This window comes from Rhodamnia argentea, chromosome 1, assembly GCF_020921035.1.
Source record: "Rhodamnia argentea isolate NSW1041297 chromosome 1, ASM2092103v1, whole genome shotgun sequence".
In the NCBI taxonomy this organism is placed as follows: Eukaryota; Viridiplantae; Streptophyta; class Magnoliopsida; order Myrtales; family Myrtaceae; genus Rhodamnia; species Rhodamnia argentea.
In genome coordinates, this window is record NC_063150.1 from 34,532,688 (window position 1) to 34,551,232 (window position 18,545).

Genomic DNA, 18,545 nt, shown 5'->3' on the forward strand with positions numbered 1-18,545 from the left:
CAACATCCACTAAATATTGGACCACTTACATTCATTTGTTTAGGCAAAAAGTACCTCGCTGCAACTGTACAAACAGCATCCATCAAAAGCCCAGGCTAAACCTGTGACCTGAAAACAGATTCTCAAACACATGAATCAAAACCAACTTGCATCAAAAGATTGATCAAGTAGAAGTAACATGATAATGAATTCCTAAACAGATGATAAAATCTTGCATCAGCAAAATTGATCCATCAGAAGAAACTAACAGCATGGTCATGTGCCTCATATGATCCAATCCTTTCGAAGTTACAGTTGTGTTGCTCATGTATCCACACTTCAAAATATCCAGACCCTTTTCCAACTGCTAAGAGCTGCCTGTGTGGAGATCTAACAGGTGTTGTAAGCGAAAGAACTGAGACTGGGATGCTATCAGGATTTATAATCTAAAAATTACACAAACCAAAACAGAATTAGCTAATTGGAATTATATTGTCTCATGTGAGGTAATTGCAATGCAGGACGTCTACCTCCTTCAATAGGATGAAAGGAGAAGAATTGATTTCTGGTGACTTCAAAAGCTCAGAAGAATGTGCCAACCAGATCTTCACACTGTAAAAAAAAAAAAAAAAAAAAAAACAAAAATAGAAAATAAAATGAAGCAGACAGACAAGACATTGCAGAGTTGGTATCAGGTGTTAGGGATCCAATGAAGTGTCACTCTGACTGCTGACGAAAGGAGCTATTAGGAACTTCTGAGACAATAAAAGGAGAATTCTATAAAGCATCAAATGCATCCCGAGATCACGACAATATCAGGTCTCACTCACCATATTAAGTTACTTGACTGTACATTGTCATTGGTAGAAATTTTATTAAAATAAATCCCCTTTTCAATAGCCTTGGTTATACTTAATTAGGGTCCTCATCCTTACCTAAAATGAGAATTCCAACAGATCACAATAAGGGAACTACTCCCTAAAATTAGCTCTGGAGTATAGAATGAAATGGCATGGGAGGATCTACTATGTATCCTCACCGGCTAAACTATTTAAAAAGACATATTACAATGGATAAAATGTGATTATTTCCAACGGTCACCTGCCATTGGAGCTCCCAGTAGAAAGTAGAACCTGGGGGTGTGAAGAATCAGTCGTAAGTAGTGCCCAACCGATTGCGGTGACCCATGAACTATGTGCCTGAAAGATCCCAACAACCATTGCATCTGGAGAAACATTGCCATGTTCAATGGAGTAGCATTCCTGTGCATGAACTTTCCAGCAAGAAATTTTGCCCGATTTCCCTCCTATTGCAAGCAGCGAAAAGCAAGTAGCATTGTTTTGAACTTGTGAACAACTTTCAGATGGAAACTGCAACAATGGTGACCAGGCAATAACAAGTGAAGAAAGCATTGCACTTCGAGAAGCATATTGAACTGCACTAATCAATGGGAGTGTGGGACTTTCTATTTTCTTCCTAGTAGATCTCCCATGAGATCTAGAAACCTTCTGAAATGACTCATCTTCATTCACATTCACAGGTGGAAACTCCTGTGCCTGCAAACAGGGGAAGCGCAAATATTGGTATAAGTACTTGGATGAACCAAATAGGGGCAAACCAAGTTTCCATTCCCATGTGACAGATTCAAATAAGAACAAAGCATCAACTAGGCCTATTGAAAAATGGGACAGACCTGTAAAGAAGTATCTTGCAATTCCTTTTATTTGGGCTAATTAACCAAGAGAAGAGAAGCAAATAGGGTATGAGTGAGCTAACAGAGACAAACATGCCAATCGTAAAAGCCTAGACAACTTTTAAAATCAGAGAAATAAGTTGCCAAACACTCGATAAACATCAATGTACAGATCTCCAGACAGATTACATTCTAAATATGACGGAATAAAGAAGAAATCATCATATATCTAATTCCATGCGAAAGGAAATGCATTTGCTGTTATTTTTATTCGGGACAGTACAACAGTAAAAAAACATAGAATACGACCAGAGATGGGTTCAAGAAGATACAATGCATGCATGCAGAGCCAGGTATATCTCACACTTCTTCCTGAAAGGATAAGACAAGGAACTTTAGCAACAAAGCCATACCCGAGGAGATCCCTGTTCTTGTTCAGCATTCGTGTCAGAGGTCGATTCAATGTCATTACTGTTTGTAGGAGATGATGATTTCTCCCCAGATGTTTTTGAGCTCTTATTGCTACAGGGAATCCCAAACATAAAATTTTAATCAGAAACTCCATGTTTGTGAGTTGATGTAAAAGTCAAAAACACAAACACATGTTTATCAGGGGACATGTACTGGTGCAGAAAAGAAAAATCAAGTGAATGGAGATTTAGGGAAGAAAATTGCGATTTACATCATTCCAGATGTATGCAGTCTCTTTCGCTTCAACTCCATCTTATGACCTGCTGGATTATTGGCATGTCTGTGCTCTGTTACAAACTTTGCGCAAAATGAAATGTAAAGATCATTATCCAGGAAAAGAATTGCTCCGCCTGAATAACTCTTAACTATCAGATAAAAGTTAATGTTAGAGTAATTAAATATTAAACCACGCTTTCATCTAACAACTTAAGCTTTTAGAACAATTGGCTGTGGTCCCATCAAATCTTTCATGATATTAGAGTAGGAGGTCCTGAGTTCAAATCTTTCTAGGTCCCCTATTTGCCTCCCTAATAAAATAGCTTAAGTTTTTAAAACCGTTGGCTGTGGTCCCATCAAATCTTTCAGGTTAAGACCAGAAAATGGCAAAATTAGTTAGAATAACTCACATCAGAAAATTCTGTTGAAGGAATCTCTGACACTTGATAGTTGGCATTTGCAAGGTAATCATGAAGCAGGTCTGATACATCCATAACCTGCAAATTCGAGAAGCAAATGACCTACTACAATTGAACAACTTGGTATTAGTGATGAATGGGAAAATTCACATCCTAGGTCTTTAAACTTTAGAGTAACTGTGATGTTCGAATTAGCTGAAGGCCACAAAGGGGATTGATATGTGTTAATCCACATACTATGACTGGAGTGCATGTTCTTTGAGCATCATGCAAACTTTTGAAATGCCATAGTGGAGGCTATGCAGAAAATTGAGTATCCAACTGCTGACAAGAATTTTGATAAGATGTAAATAACGAATGATATCCTGACATGGTATATGTTATTGACAACACAACCTCAAATTGGTAGTTATATTACGATAATAGTGATGCATCGATGCCTCATCTAATACACATTTTAGACATCCTTATCCACCCTAGGATATTTAGTGCGTAAAGAATTCAGGGTAAACTTTACACAGAAACATACATTTTTAAGCTTAAACAGAACCATCTCTCATGAAGGCATCAAAACTGAAGAAAATTAAGTAGCTTAATCCAGCTCTTTTCATTCTCAAACTTCCTAGCTGAAACTAATCTATCATCTATTTCAAATCCTGAATAAATCTCATTTTTACGACCCTACAGTGAAGCGATTCCAGTATTTAGCTGCAAGCTGTATATAGTAAGGTAGCTCTTTAAAGCTTCGATAAGGAAACTAAGAACATGGATGTTCTGGATAATTTTTTTTTTCTTTTTATCACAAGAGGTTCCAGATATTTAGAAGTCACATAAATCACAAATTCAATAAGGTAGTTGGTTTTGCCTGATTCATACCACTATCCACTCTGCAGAGTAATCACAAAAAGGTGCACGGTAGATCTTCACACGGCCTTCAGTGGTGCAAATTGCAAGCAAGCACCTATCACCAGCAAAATGTACTTAGATTTGACAAGTCCATACCAACACAGGCTAGGAGGAGTATCCAGATGACTATGTCATGAGAGCAAATGAAAATGCAAAAGCAATGGAGCAGATCAAACATATACCCTGCATTAGGTGCCATTCCAAGAGGAGACCAGGAGACTGATCGCACATAAGGATCACGATCGCGAGATAAACAGGTTGGCAACAAGCAGCTGGAGAGCAATTCTGTGAAGAAAAACTGCTCTCTTAATCTACTGATAGCAAAACATCACATCATATCCAATTTGCGGCAAAAAAACATAATTGGACGAAAAAGTCCATTACTCTTGATTACGTGGCAATCAAGGTTAATCACATTTTCACAAAACCCAAACAGTGTTTGCTAAAGGTAGTATTTGTAGGACAAATCATGATCTATTCATGGCAATAAAATTGCTTGGTATTTTTTAGGTTTACGTTAGGGGTGAGCAAAAAAAACTGCCGGACCGGGACGGACGGACCGGTTTCAAATTCTAGGACCGGACACCCGGACCGGACCGGTCCTTTTTTAAATTTTTTTTAAAAGATAAACTTAACGTTTACTTGTTGTTTAGGTTTAGGTCATTTAGGATTTCTTTGTTTACTTGGTAGTGACGCAAACATTTTTTTACCTTTTCCATCTCCCTTTTTTTACAACGGTTTTGAGTCATCCTACGTTTGTCTCCCTCAAACTTCTTGGCACGTTTACAAAGTGTGCATTTTTTTTGCGGCCGGATTCTTGGACGCTCCGCCTAGTTTACGTCACACAAATGATGTTTGCCTAAGGTAATATTGTACCAAGGGAAGATATAACAGAAACATTATGCAACTTGGGTGTGATTGGGAAAAGACTAGGTCTTATTGTTCCTACATCTTGGAAACTTCTTGAATCACACCGAATCACAGGGAAAATAGTCAATATAGAACACTCGCAAACTTTCTAACATGAGACCAAATAAAAATACCTTCTTTTTGGATCACTCCAATTGGGAAGGGTTCATTAGAGGGTACTTTGATTAGGCCTCGAGGTCCAAAAGGCAATGCAGGATTCTGCGGAGAAATTTAAATGAAAAGTAAAGCCACAGTAAAGTAATTCTTTTCATGAATTTTTGTAGGAACCAGGCCAACAGAAACCGTATCTTTAATCGACATTGAAAAGTAGAAGGTTATTAGCTTCCAGGAAAAAGAAACTATACTATGAAAAAATACAAAACTCTTGCAAAAAGGATGTCCACATATTTTTTCTGCTGTTGCACCACGTTGAATTTTTTTCGGTCCCATGATCCTCTCGCTATTTAAGGCCAGACCAGATGAGCGCAAGAGTTCATTACAAATGAAAAATAAAAACTTCAGCAAATCTGCCCAGCAAAAAGACAACTGAGCACAAAGCAACAGAACAAGCCCCAGTTTTAAACAAGTACAGACAAGTTGACAAATCAATGGAGTGAACTACTAAGTGTTTACCAATATAGTGACAAGGCGACCACAAGCCACTGCAATCAAGTTCTCATCCGACCAAGCTATGGAATTCGGGTACGAGGGTGAAGCCACCAACACAGAGGCTTGAAACCGTGACGCCATTGCCGGTCTGGTTGATCACAGAACCAAAAATCGCCCAAACACTAATTTATCTTGTTGTGGTTGCTAACCGAGCCGGAAAGGACATGCTGGCGCGATTGGCATAACTCTCTGCCTGCAGCGATCAGCAACTCCATTAGTTGAAAGGTCACCTTGGTGAATGGTACAGCGATCCCATGGACTAACTAACAAAGAGCAGAAAACAGAGGCGAGGCAAACTCCCAAGCATGACTACCTCAAACTTCAATCACCCGCCCGACAGGGATCGAGTGAAACAAGCAAAAAGAAAACAAGCACGTTGCTTAGGATGCCCCCCACTTCCCTACCCGTAGTTTCTCCTCCTCATCAAGTCGGTTCCAATCCTACGCGATCGAGCGCGTCCTTCACCTCGAACGGAAGAGTCGGGAGAGAGCGAGCCAAAGAAGAGAGAGAGAAGGTTAGAGCAAGAGAGAGCGCGCACGCTCAGCGAAGGAGACGACCGTTTTTCTGGAGGGAAACGCAATAAACTTCGCGCACCTGAAGCTGAGACTGAGGGAGAGATCCTGGGATCAAACCCAGCGCAAAGCAGATTTGACGGTGAGCTCTGGAAACTCGAAACCCTAGTTCGAATCACATGGCAGTAGAAAGAAGGAACCACTATTTTGCATTAGGGGTGAGCATGGCCAGGTGGGCCGGGTCTAGACCTAGACCCTAAAACCAACCTGTTATAATAGGTTTCCAATTTTTAGAATCGAGAACCGACCATGTTTGTCTTGAAACCTGTTTTGGAACCGGCTCTGTTTTTCGGTCCGGCTCTAGGGTTTACCCGAAAATCTGTTTTTCTTTTTTTTTAATCAAAATAATATGAGTATCAATCAAATAAGCAATAAAAGTTATAATCCACCAAAAACAATGGTCCAAAATATAATAGATAATACGACAAGATAGGAAAAAACAGAGGACTAAGAGGAGGTGAGAGACATGAGGCAATCAAAGGGCAAGCGATGATGGACTATACACTATGATTTTTTTTTTTAAAAAAATAACTAAAAACCGGTTCTAAAATCGGTCCGGGTGAGTATTTACCTAGAATCGAAAACCAAACCGATTTTAACCGATTCCCAAAAATTGGAACCGATTCTCGGATCGGTTTAAGCGAGAACCGATTCCCGACCCTATTTTTCGGGTGGGTCAATCTAGGTTTCGAGTAAACCGGGTCTAGTTGTACACCCCTATTTCGCATGGTTGTTTTCCTTTTTTCGTGGGCCTTGTTCTTTTCTTAGATTTGGGCTGTTTGGTTTTATTAATTATTTTCTCTTTTAGAATATGGAAGTCAACCAGTCAACTTATCATATGAATGAGTTTTAAGTTTTTAAAAAGGGTAATTAAATTTTAAAATTTATTATGAAAATATAATTGAATCATAAAACTTTTAAAATGTGTAATTAAGTTTTAAGACTTATTAGAAAAGTGCGATCGACTTCTGAAATTTTCGAAAAATCTACGTAAAAACTTGATTTCATTAATTTAACAAGTTTTAAGATTTGATTGTATTTTTTCAAAGAAATTTAGAAATAAAATTTAAGATCAATTATATATATTTAAAATGTTACAATTTAATCGCAAGTTCGTGATAAATTTTAAGATTTCTAACACATTTATCCTACCTAAAAATTAACAAATTATTCAATTTTCGGAAAAAAAGTTACGAAAAGTTTCAATGATTTGTTATATGTCAAGCTTAAAAAGACTTTTATCTCTTTCGAGTCCTGTAAATAGCGGCAAAAGTGCAAGAGCTTCCCGCTAAAGACGAAGCCGGCGGTTTGTTGGCGGCGGTGTCACCGTGGAGCGGAGTCCGATCGGGGAAAGTCACGAGCCCGCAACGAGGATGGAGGAGCTGCGGAAGCTGGAGCGAGCGCAGGCGGCTCTGGAACTGATGCATCGTCACGGCGTCTCGCCTTCCGATCCCGACTCCGACCGATTCCTCTCCAATCTCCTCCTCCTCTTGGTAATCTCTCAGTCTCGATTGGTTCTCGCGTTCTCGTAACCTTCGCTCCTTCGATGAAATGGCGCCTGCATGCTTGCATCTTCTGGTTTTTATCCGTTCGATTGGTCTCTGCCCGCCGGCCGGCGTTGCTTTTCGCGCGAAAGATTCAATTCCTATGTCTTTTGCGCTGGTTCTCCATTTGTATTTTGCCGGCTGTGTAGGAAGCATACTTCGATATTTTCGTCATTTATGAGGAGCAGATGGAGCTCGGCGCATGGTGTCGAGCTCCGCCAGTGAGAGTGGATGGGGCAGAGAGAGAGAGAGCCGTCGTTGTGGCACGGTGGTAGTGCAAGGGGAGGTAGTCGAGAAGGTGGTGGTCGGAGTAGCCACGTGGCCGGTCAGGAGGCACACGGCTGAGGATTAAGAGAGAGGAGAGAAAGATTCTAGGTATTTTGCACCGGTGAAACTGACATGAACACGTGTCTGAATCCAGCAAGCTGCATCTGGTGTCTGATTTTCACATCAATTGGAAAGGACCGGTTCTTTATCAAATTTGTTTCGCATTTTGGCTTTCTTTCTTTATAATGAGATCAAATCTGCAGATACAACCATGTGGGGAGCTCGATATGGACCGGAAGTTTAATTTAATTAATGAATACTTGCCAAAGGTGAGGTACAAGTAAACTTCAACAAGTTCAATCACCTTAAAATTCGGTTCATTGAATCTGACTGGTGCTTACTTTTGCCTTTTGCAGATATTGAGGACATTGATCAAGGAGGCCTCACATTTACTTGATTGGGATGACCTAATGAAGCTGGAAAACAAGGATTCTAGATATTGTAGGGCTCTCATTATATTTCTGATGTTACGATTTGGTCTGTGAGGTTATCACATGCTGAGTGCTTAGGGTTCTCATTATATTTCTGATTTCTGATTTATGATTATGTCTGCGAGGTTATCGCCTGCTGAGTGCTAAGTTAGCTTGGCTGATCAGCTTTCTCACCATTGATTGGGCCTAATCATTTACGTTTGCAGTCACCACACTTCTCGTTATGGTCTATTTCATCTCTCTCAACTCACTGCTCTCATCTTGCTTTCCTTTGCACCGTCATGTTGGGTTCATCAGTGCTTCAATGCTTCTCATTGTCACCAACATGCTCATTCTCTCTCTCTCTCTCTCTCTCTCTCTACGCCTGCAGGCACGTTTAAACTCAAGTATTTTTGCCTTTTTTACATATTGGAAGCGCCGTTTAATCTTATATTATTTTCCCTTATGACATAAAACTCTCTCCCATAGAAGGTGGTTGATTCTTCTTGCTTGTCAGTTATTGCTACATAGACTTTGTGCTCTGTTTCAATTTTCATTCCTGTTCGCTTTGACCTTTTTTGTGAGAAACACCACTCCATGTCTACCTTGGAACTCGCCAGTTCTGGCAGCTGGATCCACTCAGTTACCTATCACCCCTAATTTTGGTATGGAATAACGAATACCAATCAACAAGAAACTCTGTATCATTTGATTTTAAGCTGTTTGTGAGTCCGAACTGGAGTTTTCCTTGTTACCCCATGTAGATTAATAATTCCCAAGATTTATTTGAGCTGGTTTTTTGGCTATTGTAGTTCAATCGAAAGTGAACCAGAAGTCCAATTGTTCCCTGCAAACCGAGTTCCACAATGGGGATGTAGTTGGGCTCAATGCAATGGAGAGAGCAAATTCAACCCTTGAGGACTTTGTAAGTGTTTCTGGCATTAATTGGACCGTTTCTTTATTGAATCCTGTCTGCATATGGGGCATATTCTGGTTGTCGGTCATTCAATGTACGATGTAAAGTGGAATGTATGAACTGTTAAAGATGCATGTTGATCATTAATTAAACACAATCTCTCCCTTTTTCTCTCTATCTCATATCCCCAATGTCAGCATTTAAAATTTAAGTGAGGCTCTTGGCTCCTGGGTGTTCCTAGAGCTTCCTTCTCTCCTCCATACCCCTAGTTTTCAGACTTAATGCAGATTTTATTTATTATAGGGTTCCTTCCTAACATGATCAACCTGTCTCCAACCCTCCCCCCCCCCCCCCCCCCCAAAAAACAAAAATAAAAGGAAAAGAAAGAAAAAGAAAAAGAAAAGACTGTCGGTTGACATCCAAACTGTTGAAGTTCAGCTGGTGATCCATAGACATTTCTCTAGTTGTCTGCTGTTATCATGATATTAGCAAATTTATGGCATCAGCTTTGCCATTCTAGTTTCAAATCCCTCCCAAATTTGTTGGTGGCCCCATTATGTACTGTCCTGTCGACTAGATCCCTAATTATGTCTATTTGATCTCATCCAGGAATTTTATTGTAATGTTTCCAATTGGCAGTGCAGGTCCTATTTTATGTTTCATGAAATGGATGTGAACAGACCACAATCTTTTTTCAAATATCTACCTGTGCTTTCTTTCACAGAAAGTTACATTTATCAGGTGATTTTCAGATTTATTTGAGTTCTATCTTCATTTATATGCTCTTTTATTCTCAAGCTTGAGATCACTTTTAATGTTTTTCTGGCTAACACACTAGACATGATGTTGTCACATCGGCTTTCAATTCTTTTAAAAGTATAGAGTACTTCCAGGTAGTATTCATTTCTCCTTTATCTGGAAGTTGATTTTTCTACCAATAAAGGCACGAGGAAAGTCATTCTACGGTAAAGTTTTGCGAATACAGCAATTCATTGTGCGTTGAAAATTTATAGGCATCGGTTTGAAAGATTTAATTTTCTTTCCCTTTTGTTGTTCTTGTTAGAAGCTTCCATGCATCTGGTTGTCTAAACAGTCTCATGAATATGCTGGTATCTAAGAGTAATTTATGAGGAGAGCTTAATATGCTCTGAAAGCTTGGGGCAAGGAAAACTGTTTCCTTCTATCATCTATTCTGTGGGTGTTGAGGTTCTTCCTATTTTGAGATTCATTTTGAAAGTAGTAGAAAAATCCTCCATAGATTTTTTTCCAGAAAGAATGTAGTTTCCCCATGTGGGGTTGCCTATTTAAAGGCGCTTTTAACAGGATGGTGGTTAGACATTCCAATGATGTGCCTTACTATATTCATTGTGCAGCTGGATAATTTGAATGAGAGAGTAGTGCAGCTATCTGCCAGTGGACTCCCAGTATTAAAAGCTCAATCTGAGGTCATAATCTTATTGACCTTCAACGTGAAGAATCTGAAATGATTGAAATTGTCTTGTGAAGATCTTGTCCACTATACAGGAGAGGGATCGTGATCTCAGTAGTGAACTTGTCAATGCATTCAAAGGAGATCCATTCGGACCGCTTAAGAGTCTTCTTGAATTTCGAGGACTTCTAAATGACAGGTCTGAACTCTACTTTTCAAGTAGATTGAAGGTAAAATCTGCAAAACATGAAGGGGAATTGAGTTGTTCACCTATCTTTTTGCTAGGATAAATGAAGAGTTTAAATCAGGAGAAGAGTTCTGGGCACTGGAAAGAAAGCTATGCTCTGCCTTGATGCACAAGGAGGCTGTATGGATGCTTTAATACGTCCTATGCTTCATTCAAGTGCCTTTAAGCACCTGTTTTCTTGGTCTTACATTTGCTCTAGTTTTGCTGTTGGAAATTTCCTTGGTAGTCTGATACCATGGTTCTTGAATCCTTTCTTTCTCCCTATCTCTCTCCCTCTGTGGGGGTGTATGTCTGTGTACCGTGCATCTGTTATACTTTTAATGGTCTCTGTGCTGGACTTTCAGTCTGCATTGATATTATCTGACTCTGAATAAATTTCAAATTATGGAGGACAGACTAAAACGGTGCTTCTTTAATTTAATGAAATAAGTTTTTGAATATTTATTTTCTAATTAGTTAAGATATGTTTCAACGTGATTCTTTACTGTTGCATAAGTGATTTTGCAGCTGTCATGTATTTCTTTTTGTGAAGATAGATGTCCCTAATTTTTTTCATAAGGAACAGAAACAGTCATTATGGACAAGCAAAAACTCCATTTTAATTTTCTAGGTCAGGTAATAATCAAAATTATTTGTTCAGGTTTCAGTTGAGGATGTCATGCGGGCAATACATCTGAAATCTTTTGATTACAGGGCACTGAATCTTTTGTTATACGAGTTAAGAGGTGAAAAGGTAATTTCTGACTTTTTCCCCTTTGAACAGAAGCATCTTTCGTGAATTGCTATTTTGATAAATTTATGGTTCCCAAAGATACCTCCACTTGGCAAACGTCAATTGCTCTAAGTGATGTGAAGCGTCATCCTTTTGTTAACACTCTAATGAAGTGTATGAATGATTTGGTTCTTATCAATTTCAAGGTGAATAGAGAACCACCAATAGTAATAGTTGCTGTCCCTGCAATTTGAGACCTTCATGCTGATCTTTTGATGCTTCTGTGCACAATTCAACAGGATGTCATGTGCTAGATCATTATATCGTAGATCCTATTTTTCATGGTTCCATTGTCATCTTAGGTCTTGTTTGCCCTGTTGGACCTATGTCTTTAGCATAGAATCAGGTATGATTACTGGGAGCTCTAGATTAGCATGAGGTTACTCACTTGACACACATTTATAGTCATTTGACACACCGTCACTGAAATAAGCAGCGAAGATATAGTCCATGGTGGATTTTCCTATGAAAGTATGATGCTTTGGGAACTTGTTTCAAAGCTCAAAATGGTTGTACATGAACTTCTCTATAGCGGAAAGGATCACGATAACAGGAACTTAGAGTGTTCAGTTTGTTTCAAAGTGGCTTGTCTGTGTATCAATTTTTGAGGCAGTTTCTCATCACTACAATTACAAATCTTGTTTGTATCGTGTCATCACTATCATGGCGTACATTTGGTTTGGAACTCTATTATTAGAGAGATAAGCATTTGCTTTTTATGTAATCAAGGAGACTTGTGCTCAATCAAGGTGTGATAAGTGCTAATCTCGAATTTGGCCGAAAAATTTGATAATGGTTAATGAGATGTCAGTGAAGTTTAGTACTAGTTGTGTACAACGAGCAAAATTATAAAGGAAAACAGAAGATGCCTTGCAATGAATTTGTTTCTCTAGCTTTCATGAATAGCTAGGATAATGTACTTGTCTGTATTTTTTTATTATCTAATCTTCTTGTGATTTACCTTGATATGATTTATCTCTTCCTTTTCAATTTCACGGTAGCCCCTGAGTGAATGCTTTGTTTCTTTGAACTTGTTCCTGCAGGTAAATGAACTGCACATGGAGTTCCTTTCCATATCGGAATATCTGGTAGAAATCTCTGATGACCTGTAAGCATGCTTTTGTCCGGTTTTTATCATTTGGATATGATTGCCTAATCAACTCGGTACATTGAATAGATATTATTCCACTCAACAAGTGATTTTGCATCTGCACTATCTGGTCTGTCCACAATTATATAGTGTATGCACTCCACATGTACTTTTTTGTGTTTGAATCATAAGCATTTGTGTGTTTACATGTTTGGGATATATATTATGTGTATTTGGATATTGGGCACACATTCAAAGAGGACGTTATGTAGATGTGATCAGCCAGTAGTGATGTTGGCATGTGCATGTGCTACTTGTCATTGGCATATTTTGCTGGTATAGTGCTGTTCATAAGGTTTGCTGACTGATCGTCTCCTCTGTTGCTTGTCTCTTATGGGAACATATTTGGGGCCACTCTAGTTTTGACTATGAGGTAAATCCCTTATCAAATATCACTTCACTACTCATTACTGTTGTAGTTTCTGTATGTAATTTTGTTTTCCGCAGGATGATGTATTAGATAATAGTTTCAATATCCTTCGCATGTTCGTCAAAATATATGGAGCTTCTGCAGCCCCAACTATGCTGGTAGGTATTCCAATATGCTCATGTGTACACTGACCTTCTTCTCTATCTATCAATTGTGAACTTGAGATCCAATCTATTTGGCGGTAAGTTTTGTTTTTGTTATTGATTGTGCTTGGCCGCTCTACTTTTTCAAATATAGAATAAAACCATTGATATACGAAAAGGAAGGGCTTGGCCACTAAATGTCTCAATTAAAAAAGTTGTTTTGACTGACTCCGGCAATTACCATGTGAAAATTTCGATCCAAACCAAGACTTTGCCAAGCTGATCTGCAAATTTAAAATAATGTCATAGAATAGTGGAATCTAAGTGATTATGAACGTATATAAACAGCAATCAGCGAGTAAATTTTCGGCCATATGCTAATGTCATGCCGTTTAGGCCAATTCTTCCCCGTGGCTTTCTTTTTGCAGAGAGAGACTCTTGAAAAGAGGAGTCTGAAATTATATTACTTGTGTGATGATACAAATGAGGGGAGGAGGCCCTTATATATATATATACACACACAAAAAATCTTCTAATTATAGGCGTAGATCTTTCCTCGATCTAATGGTAAATATTCCATCTCCCCATCTATCAACTACTTATATCTCTTACAAGAATAGATGTATGTGGTATATTTCCCATATTATCCCGCCTTAGAAATATTCTAGAGAATTCAAAAAACCTTAACAGACTCGTCTTGGTATCACTCACGGTCCTTCGTACGTTAGTAACTTGTGGATTGCGATACTAATCATAGTAAATTGGCATGTAATTCGCAAATGTTATATTTGACTTCTAACTGGGGATGAAAAGCAACAATTATAAGCTACAAGGAAAATTAGAATACTAGGAATCATCATCTGTGGAGCTATATGTGTCTCTCAAATTTTTGTTTGGGTTTGCAGGCGAAATCAATTACAGAGGCTGAACAGAAGTATGATCGCCTATTGAAAGCTTTGGAGCCTCAGTTGTCTGCTAAGTATCAGAAAAGATGTGAAGAAGCTACTGCAGAAGGTGCGTGAAATGGTGGAGACTGTTAATGCAAAGTATGAAACTTCAATTTGGTAATGTCGGATATATTGTAATGTTTCAGGTGGGCGGATGGGAGGTCCGTTGCTTGGGAAGTGGAGCATTCCTCCAGTTATAGTGGATGAGGAATCCTACCGGTCAAACATGTAAAACTATTGATGTATTTCTCATCATTGGCAAAGCTAATCAACTCTTTGCCTATGAACTTATTTGTTTCGTGAACTGGTGAATCTTGTGTACGTGTGTGCGTTATTTAATTACTTTTCAAGTCATTTAAAAATTTGTTTTCATCACTCAAAATCATGAATGTTGTACTTGCGGTAGGTACAAACGATCTGGTTTCAAATAATTTAAACTTTTAGAACTAGAAGTTATGGGATAGGTCGTACGGGCTCTTAAATTATTGAGTAGTTATTACTCCTGGCAAAGAAAAAAAAGAAAGATGAAAAGCATGTTTTGATACACTGTTTGTTTCATGTATAATGTTGCTCTCTGATGATGTTTTCACAGAGCCATCATATTACTTGTGAGGTGACACAAATGAGGGAAGGAGGTCCCTATATATATATAAAGATTCTTCTAATTACAGTCGTAGATCTTTTATCGATCTAATGGTGGGTATTCCATCTCTCTATTACCAACTACCCACATTTATTGCAAGAATGCTTTAGCATATGATACATTTACCATATTGCCAGTCTTAGGAATATTCTAGTGAACTCAAGAAACCTTAAGAGATTCGTACAGTCTTGTTGGGTCATTCACGGTCCTTCGTAAGTTAAAAGCCTGTGGATGGTAACACTAAGCGTAGTAAACTGGTACACAATTGGCAAATGTTCTGATGAACATTTGACTAGGGATGTAAAGCAATAATTATCATCAATGAAACTAGTGTCTCTCAAACTATTGTTTAGTTGTTTTATTGGATAAAGAATCACATCGGTCAAACATGTGAAACTATTGATGTATTGCTCATCACTGGCTAAGCTAATCAACTCTTTGCGATAGTCTTCTGGGGAAAGAGAAGATGTTGCACTTTTACACTTCCTAAAGTAAGTCAATCAGAATTGCCAATTTCACTCCAAAGGTCGGCCCATGGACTGTTTTCTGTGTGAAAATCATTTTGCTTGCATGTAATAGTGGACCATTTTATCACATTTCAATTCATTTAAAAATTGCTAAGACCACTCTTTGAGCTAAAATCCGGAAGCGGGAAATTAGGTAAGTTCAGGCTAATGTAAATCCAAAATTAAGAATGTTGTATTTGCGGAGGATCCAATCTGATTTCAATTAACTTAAATTTTTACAACGAGAAGTCACGGGTCAGGTGTTATGGGCCACGACGGGCCCGTTTTCCATCCCTCAAATAATGTTAAGTAGTTATCCCTCCTGGCAAAGAAATAAATGCTCGTAAAGAGAAAAGAGCGAAAAATCATGTTGAGGTACACGGTTTCATATAAGGTTGCTCTGCGACGATGTTTTCGCAGGGTCATTATACAAAACATAAGGAGGTACGACATCAAGCACCGGACCGTATAACAACAATTCCTATCCCACACTCCCAGAACTGTCCCCTTCATTCAATCGAATCGCAGTCAAACTCCACAGCCCCCCCTCTGAATGCTGCGACTGAAAAGAAACCTCCATCAATTACTGTCATTCATTGCAAGATTCTTACCACTCCTTGCCCTTCTCGATTCTCCCACCAACAAAAACAATAACAAAAAAACAAGTTGTATCTTCTACTCTGCTTTTGCCATTTTTTTTAATTTTTTTTACAGCAAGATAGTGTGCTTAATGAATTCATCATTTTAGTTCCGTCAAGGCAGACCTAGTTCTCTAAGGACCCAGTCACCCGAAATTGACAAACCGAATTGAAATCCCAACATTTCTTGGAACATAAATAAAATAAAAATAAAATGACGAGTTCCCCATCTTACTTCTCTCAGCTATTTTGCACATGACTTGTCTAAAGTTATCATTTTTATATAATCTTGCCTTTCGTACATTTGCATATTTTTATGTAGGAGAGTACATTATGGTCTTGAAAAGTGGCATTTGATTTTTATGTGAAAAGTAATACGATTTGTACAGCTTTCGTAAAAATGAAACATCACTTGGAGGGGGAGGGGAACTACGCTATCGCTTTCCTTCGTAACTCTACAACTGATAGGCGACCTCAATAATCAAATGAAAAAAGAAGGAGAAAAAAACAGTCCAAACTGTCCTCTCCCCCCCTCTGATTTGGGTTCTCCCAATTTGTTTTCCCTTCCATGAATTGTTCCTTTCACTCTCTCTCTCTACACCAGTCAGACCACCCAGCACCACACCTCACCCTTTCTCTCTCTTGTATATCTCTTCTTCTCTCTCTGGGTTTCTTCACTTTCTGAACCCATTGATTGCTTTGGTAATGTCTGAGCTGACTTTCTTATGTTCAGACTCAATTATCTCAGTTCATGGAGAGACATGAGATGAAACCATGAACTCGAACTCAAGCACATCAATCCTCATCTGCACCACCACTCCTCTCGTCCTCCTCTTCCTCCTCCTCCTCCTCTCTCCTCCCTCGTTCTCTCGCCAGGTACTCTCTCTCTCTCTCTCTCTCTCTCTCTATAAACTCCATCTTGGGTGGCCAATTGAACGTTAGTTCGGTACTTAAAATGTCTTTGCCAGGGACTGTCGTTCGAGGAGAAGACTCGGCTCGGGTCGACGCCGCCGAGTTGCCACAACAAGTGCAACGGGTGCCACCCCTGCATGGCGGTCCAAGTGCCGAGCGCGCCCACGACGGGCCGCAAGGAGAAGAGCGAGAAGCCGAGCCGGCCGGCCGAGTTCGTCGACCCGTCCCCTGCTTCCCCAGGTAGATACTCCAATTACAAGCCCTTGGACTGGAAATGCCGGTGTCGCAACCACTTGTTCAACCCCTAATTACGCACGCGCCGGTCACTTTGTTTACCTAATATCTCTCGTGGGTCCGAGATTTATCAACTTACCTCCCGCCGGCGAATTCCGATCGTTCTTCCCGAAATCCCACCCTTTGTTTTTTTTTTTTTTGTTGTTGCGAGAGAGAGAGAGAGAGATCTCGGACCACTTTTCAGATGCATGCAGCTCCAATGTGGAGTTTGCTGCCTTCGCTGGATTAGGATTTAGTATGAACGAGATTATATAGTATGATGTCATTATATTGCACTTAGTTTTGTAGTCGGAGGATGCTTAGGGAGATAAGAGAGAGAGTGTGTGTATGTTTGCGTGTTTTAATTAAATGTGTACAATCGTTGAAATCATTATACAAAATGTACAGACACTCTGTGGGGACACGTCTTTCGCAGTGTGCCATTTCAATGAGATTTTTTCTTTCCTTTTTTAATTTTTTGGTTTTGCATTTTATTTTATTTTATTTTATTTTGGGTTTTTTTTTTCCCATTTATTGTGAGGCATGACACTTTGTTTTGTCGTGATTATTATGTGTTGGGAGTTTTTCTTATCGTCTTGGGATTTTCGTGGCCCATGGATCGTGTCCTTTGTGTCTGCGCTCGCTGAGCCAAAAATTCAGATTTTTCAGAGTGACCTGAATTGACCAAAACGCCTCGGAAGGACACAAACATCATAGCATGGACCGAACGTTGAAATCAAGAGTTGACCTGAATGGAGGGTGTGCCCTCGAGTGATGTACAATTTTGCTACTTTAAGGTAAGAACACCCATTACCTCGGAAAACATTTCAAAACCTCTAATCCGACCACTGAGAGTTTTGTTGCTGGAATTCAATCCGGGTGCAAAATGGTACAGGGGTTAGGCGTCAGGAAGAAGTTTAGATTCTCAAAGTCACATGGTTTTTGGCAACTCTTAAGCAAACTTAAAATAAGTATCATCGAAGATAAGTATTCAGTTTTTATCTCTGTTAAGCTCGCCATGTGATTAAGATTATCGGCATGGCGCAGCTTTGTCTGTCGCGGAGATCTCTCCTTATCGTGCTAGTTGCTACGGCATCCCGCAATGGCACTGGCCCTTGTTAGTGAAAATTCTTGCCTAGGCAGTCGGCTGAGCGATCTCGGGCTGCGGAAACGGGAATCTCATGCGGCCCTAAGTAGACTCGACGACTCAGACCACTTGCTTCATTGTAGACTGAATTCATGCAGCAATGTTTGGTCAAAACATGGGCAGAAGCTTGCCTAATTTCCAGCAAACTGGGATTCGTTGTCAAGGAAATAATGGACTCTTTAGGTCGGAAATTATGAACTAATTTCGTTAAAATTCATGGAAAGAGGGATGAAGAGTTTGCATAGTTTCTGCCCGAACCGGATGTTCTGGGCTTGTTTTTAGACCATTTCCCTGCCAGGATCCTTGCGTAATTGGCATATAAATAACAGGTCAACAA

General features: G+C 39.3%; 3 protein-coding genes across 16 annotated transcripts in view; 2 read left to right on the plus strand and 1 right to left on the minus strand.

Moving 5' to 3' along the window:
* The window catches only part of LOC115738840, a 21,566-nt gene extending 15,594 nt beyond the window's left edge, over positions 1–5,972 (minus strand). For 2 of the 9 annotated variants that reach the window (XM_048273285.1, XM_048273283.1), the window contains exons 1-11: positions 5,227–5,970; positions 4,728–4,812; positions 3,867–3,969; positions 3,655–3,739; positions 2,770–2,856; positions 2,355–2,440; positions 2,086–2,206; positions 1,081–1,535; positions 510–591; positions 249–425; positions 55–108 (exon numbers count right to left, since the gene is read on the minus strand). In XM_048273285.1, the coding sequence (XP_048129242.1) occupies positions 55–108; positions 249–425; positions 510–591; positions 1,081–1,535; positions 2,086–2,206; positions 2,355–2,440; positions 2,770–2,856; positions 3,655–3,739; positions 3,867–3,969; positions 4,728–4,812; positions 5,227–5,343 (1,452 nt within the window). In that variant the 5' untranslated portion in view covers positions 5,344–5,970. Of the gene's footprint in view, positions 1–54; positions 109–248; positions 426–509; positions 592–1,080; positions 1,536–2,085; positions 2,207–2,354; positions 2,441–2,769; positions 2,858–3,654; positions 3,740–3,866; positions 3,970–4,727; positions 4,813–5,226 lie in introns of those variants that run through there. The other 7 variants (XM_030671570.2, XM_048273288.1, XM_048273287.1 and 4 more) reach the window with 7 other exon arrangements.
* Positions 5,973–7,076: 1,104 nt separating this feature from the next.
* On the plus strand, positions 7,077–14,478 carry LOC115738984. Of its 6 annotated transcripts, XM_048281129.1 has the most exons (16): positions 7,077–7,327; positions 7,909–7,974; positions 8,062–8,146; positions 8,928–9,040; positions 9,671–9,772; positions 10,142–10,237; positions 10,405–10,476; positions 10,556–10,659; positions 10,746–10,827; positions 11,348–11,440; positions 12,523–12,587; positions 12,990–13,002; positions 13,077–13,157; positions 14,048–14,156; positions 14,236–14,352; positions 14,451–14,478. In XM_048281129.1, the coding sequence occupies exons 1-15, from the start codon at positions 7,208–7,210 to the stop codon at positions 14,319–14,321; spliced, it is 1,287 nt and encodes a 428-aa protein (XP_048137086.1). In that variant the 5' UTR covers positions 7,077–7,207; the 3' UTR covers positions 14,322–14,352; positions 14,451–14,478. The 6 variants fall into 6 exon arrangements, with proteins under 6 accessions (XP_048137086.1, XP_048137088.1, XP_030527680.2 ...); XM_048281131.1 differs by lacking the exon at positions 14,451–14,478 and having other exon boundaries at positions 8,940–9,040; positions 14,236–14,380; XM_030671820.2 differs by lacking the exons at positions 10,142–10,237; positions 14,451–14,478 and having other exon boundaries at positions 14,236–14,380.
* A 2,045-nt stretch (positions 14,479–16,523) lies between these two features.
* LOC115738976 (EPIDERMAL PATTERNING FACTOR-like protein 1) lies at positions 16,524–17,533 on the plus strand. Its single transcript, XM_030671808.2, has 2 exons — positions 16,524–16,752; positions 16,845–17,533. The coding sequence occupies exons 1-2, from the start codon at positions 16,651–16,653 to the stop codon at positions 17,094–17,096; spliced, it is 354 nt and encodes a 117-aa protein (XP_030527668.2). The 5' UTR covers positions 16,524–16,650; the 3' UTR covers positions 17,097–17,533.
* Positions 17,534–18,545: the final 1,012 nt, after the last annotated feature.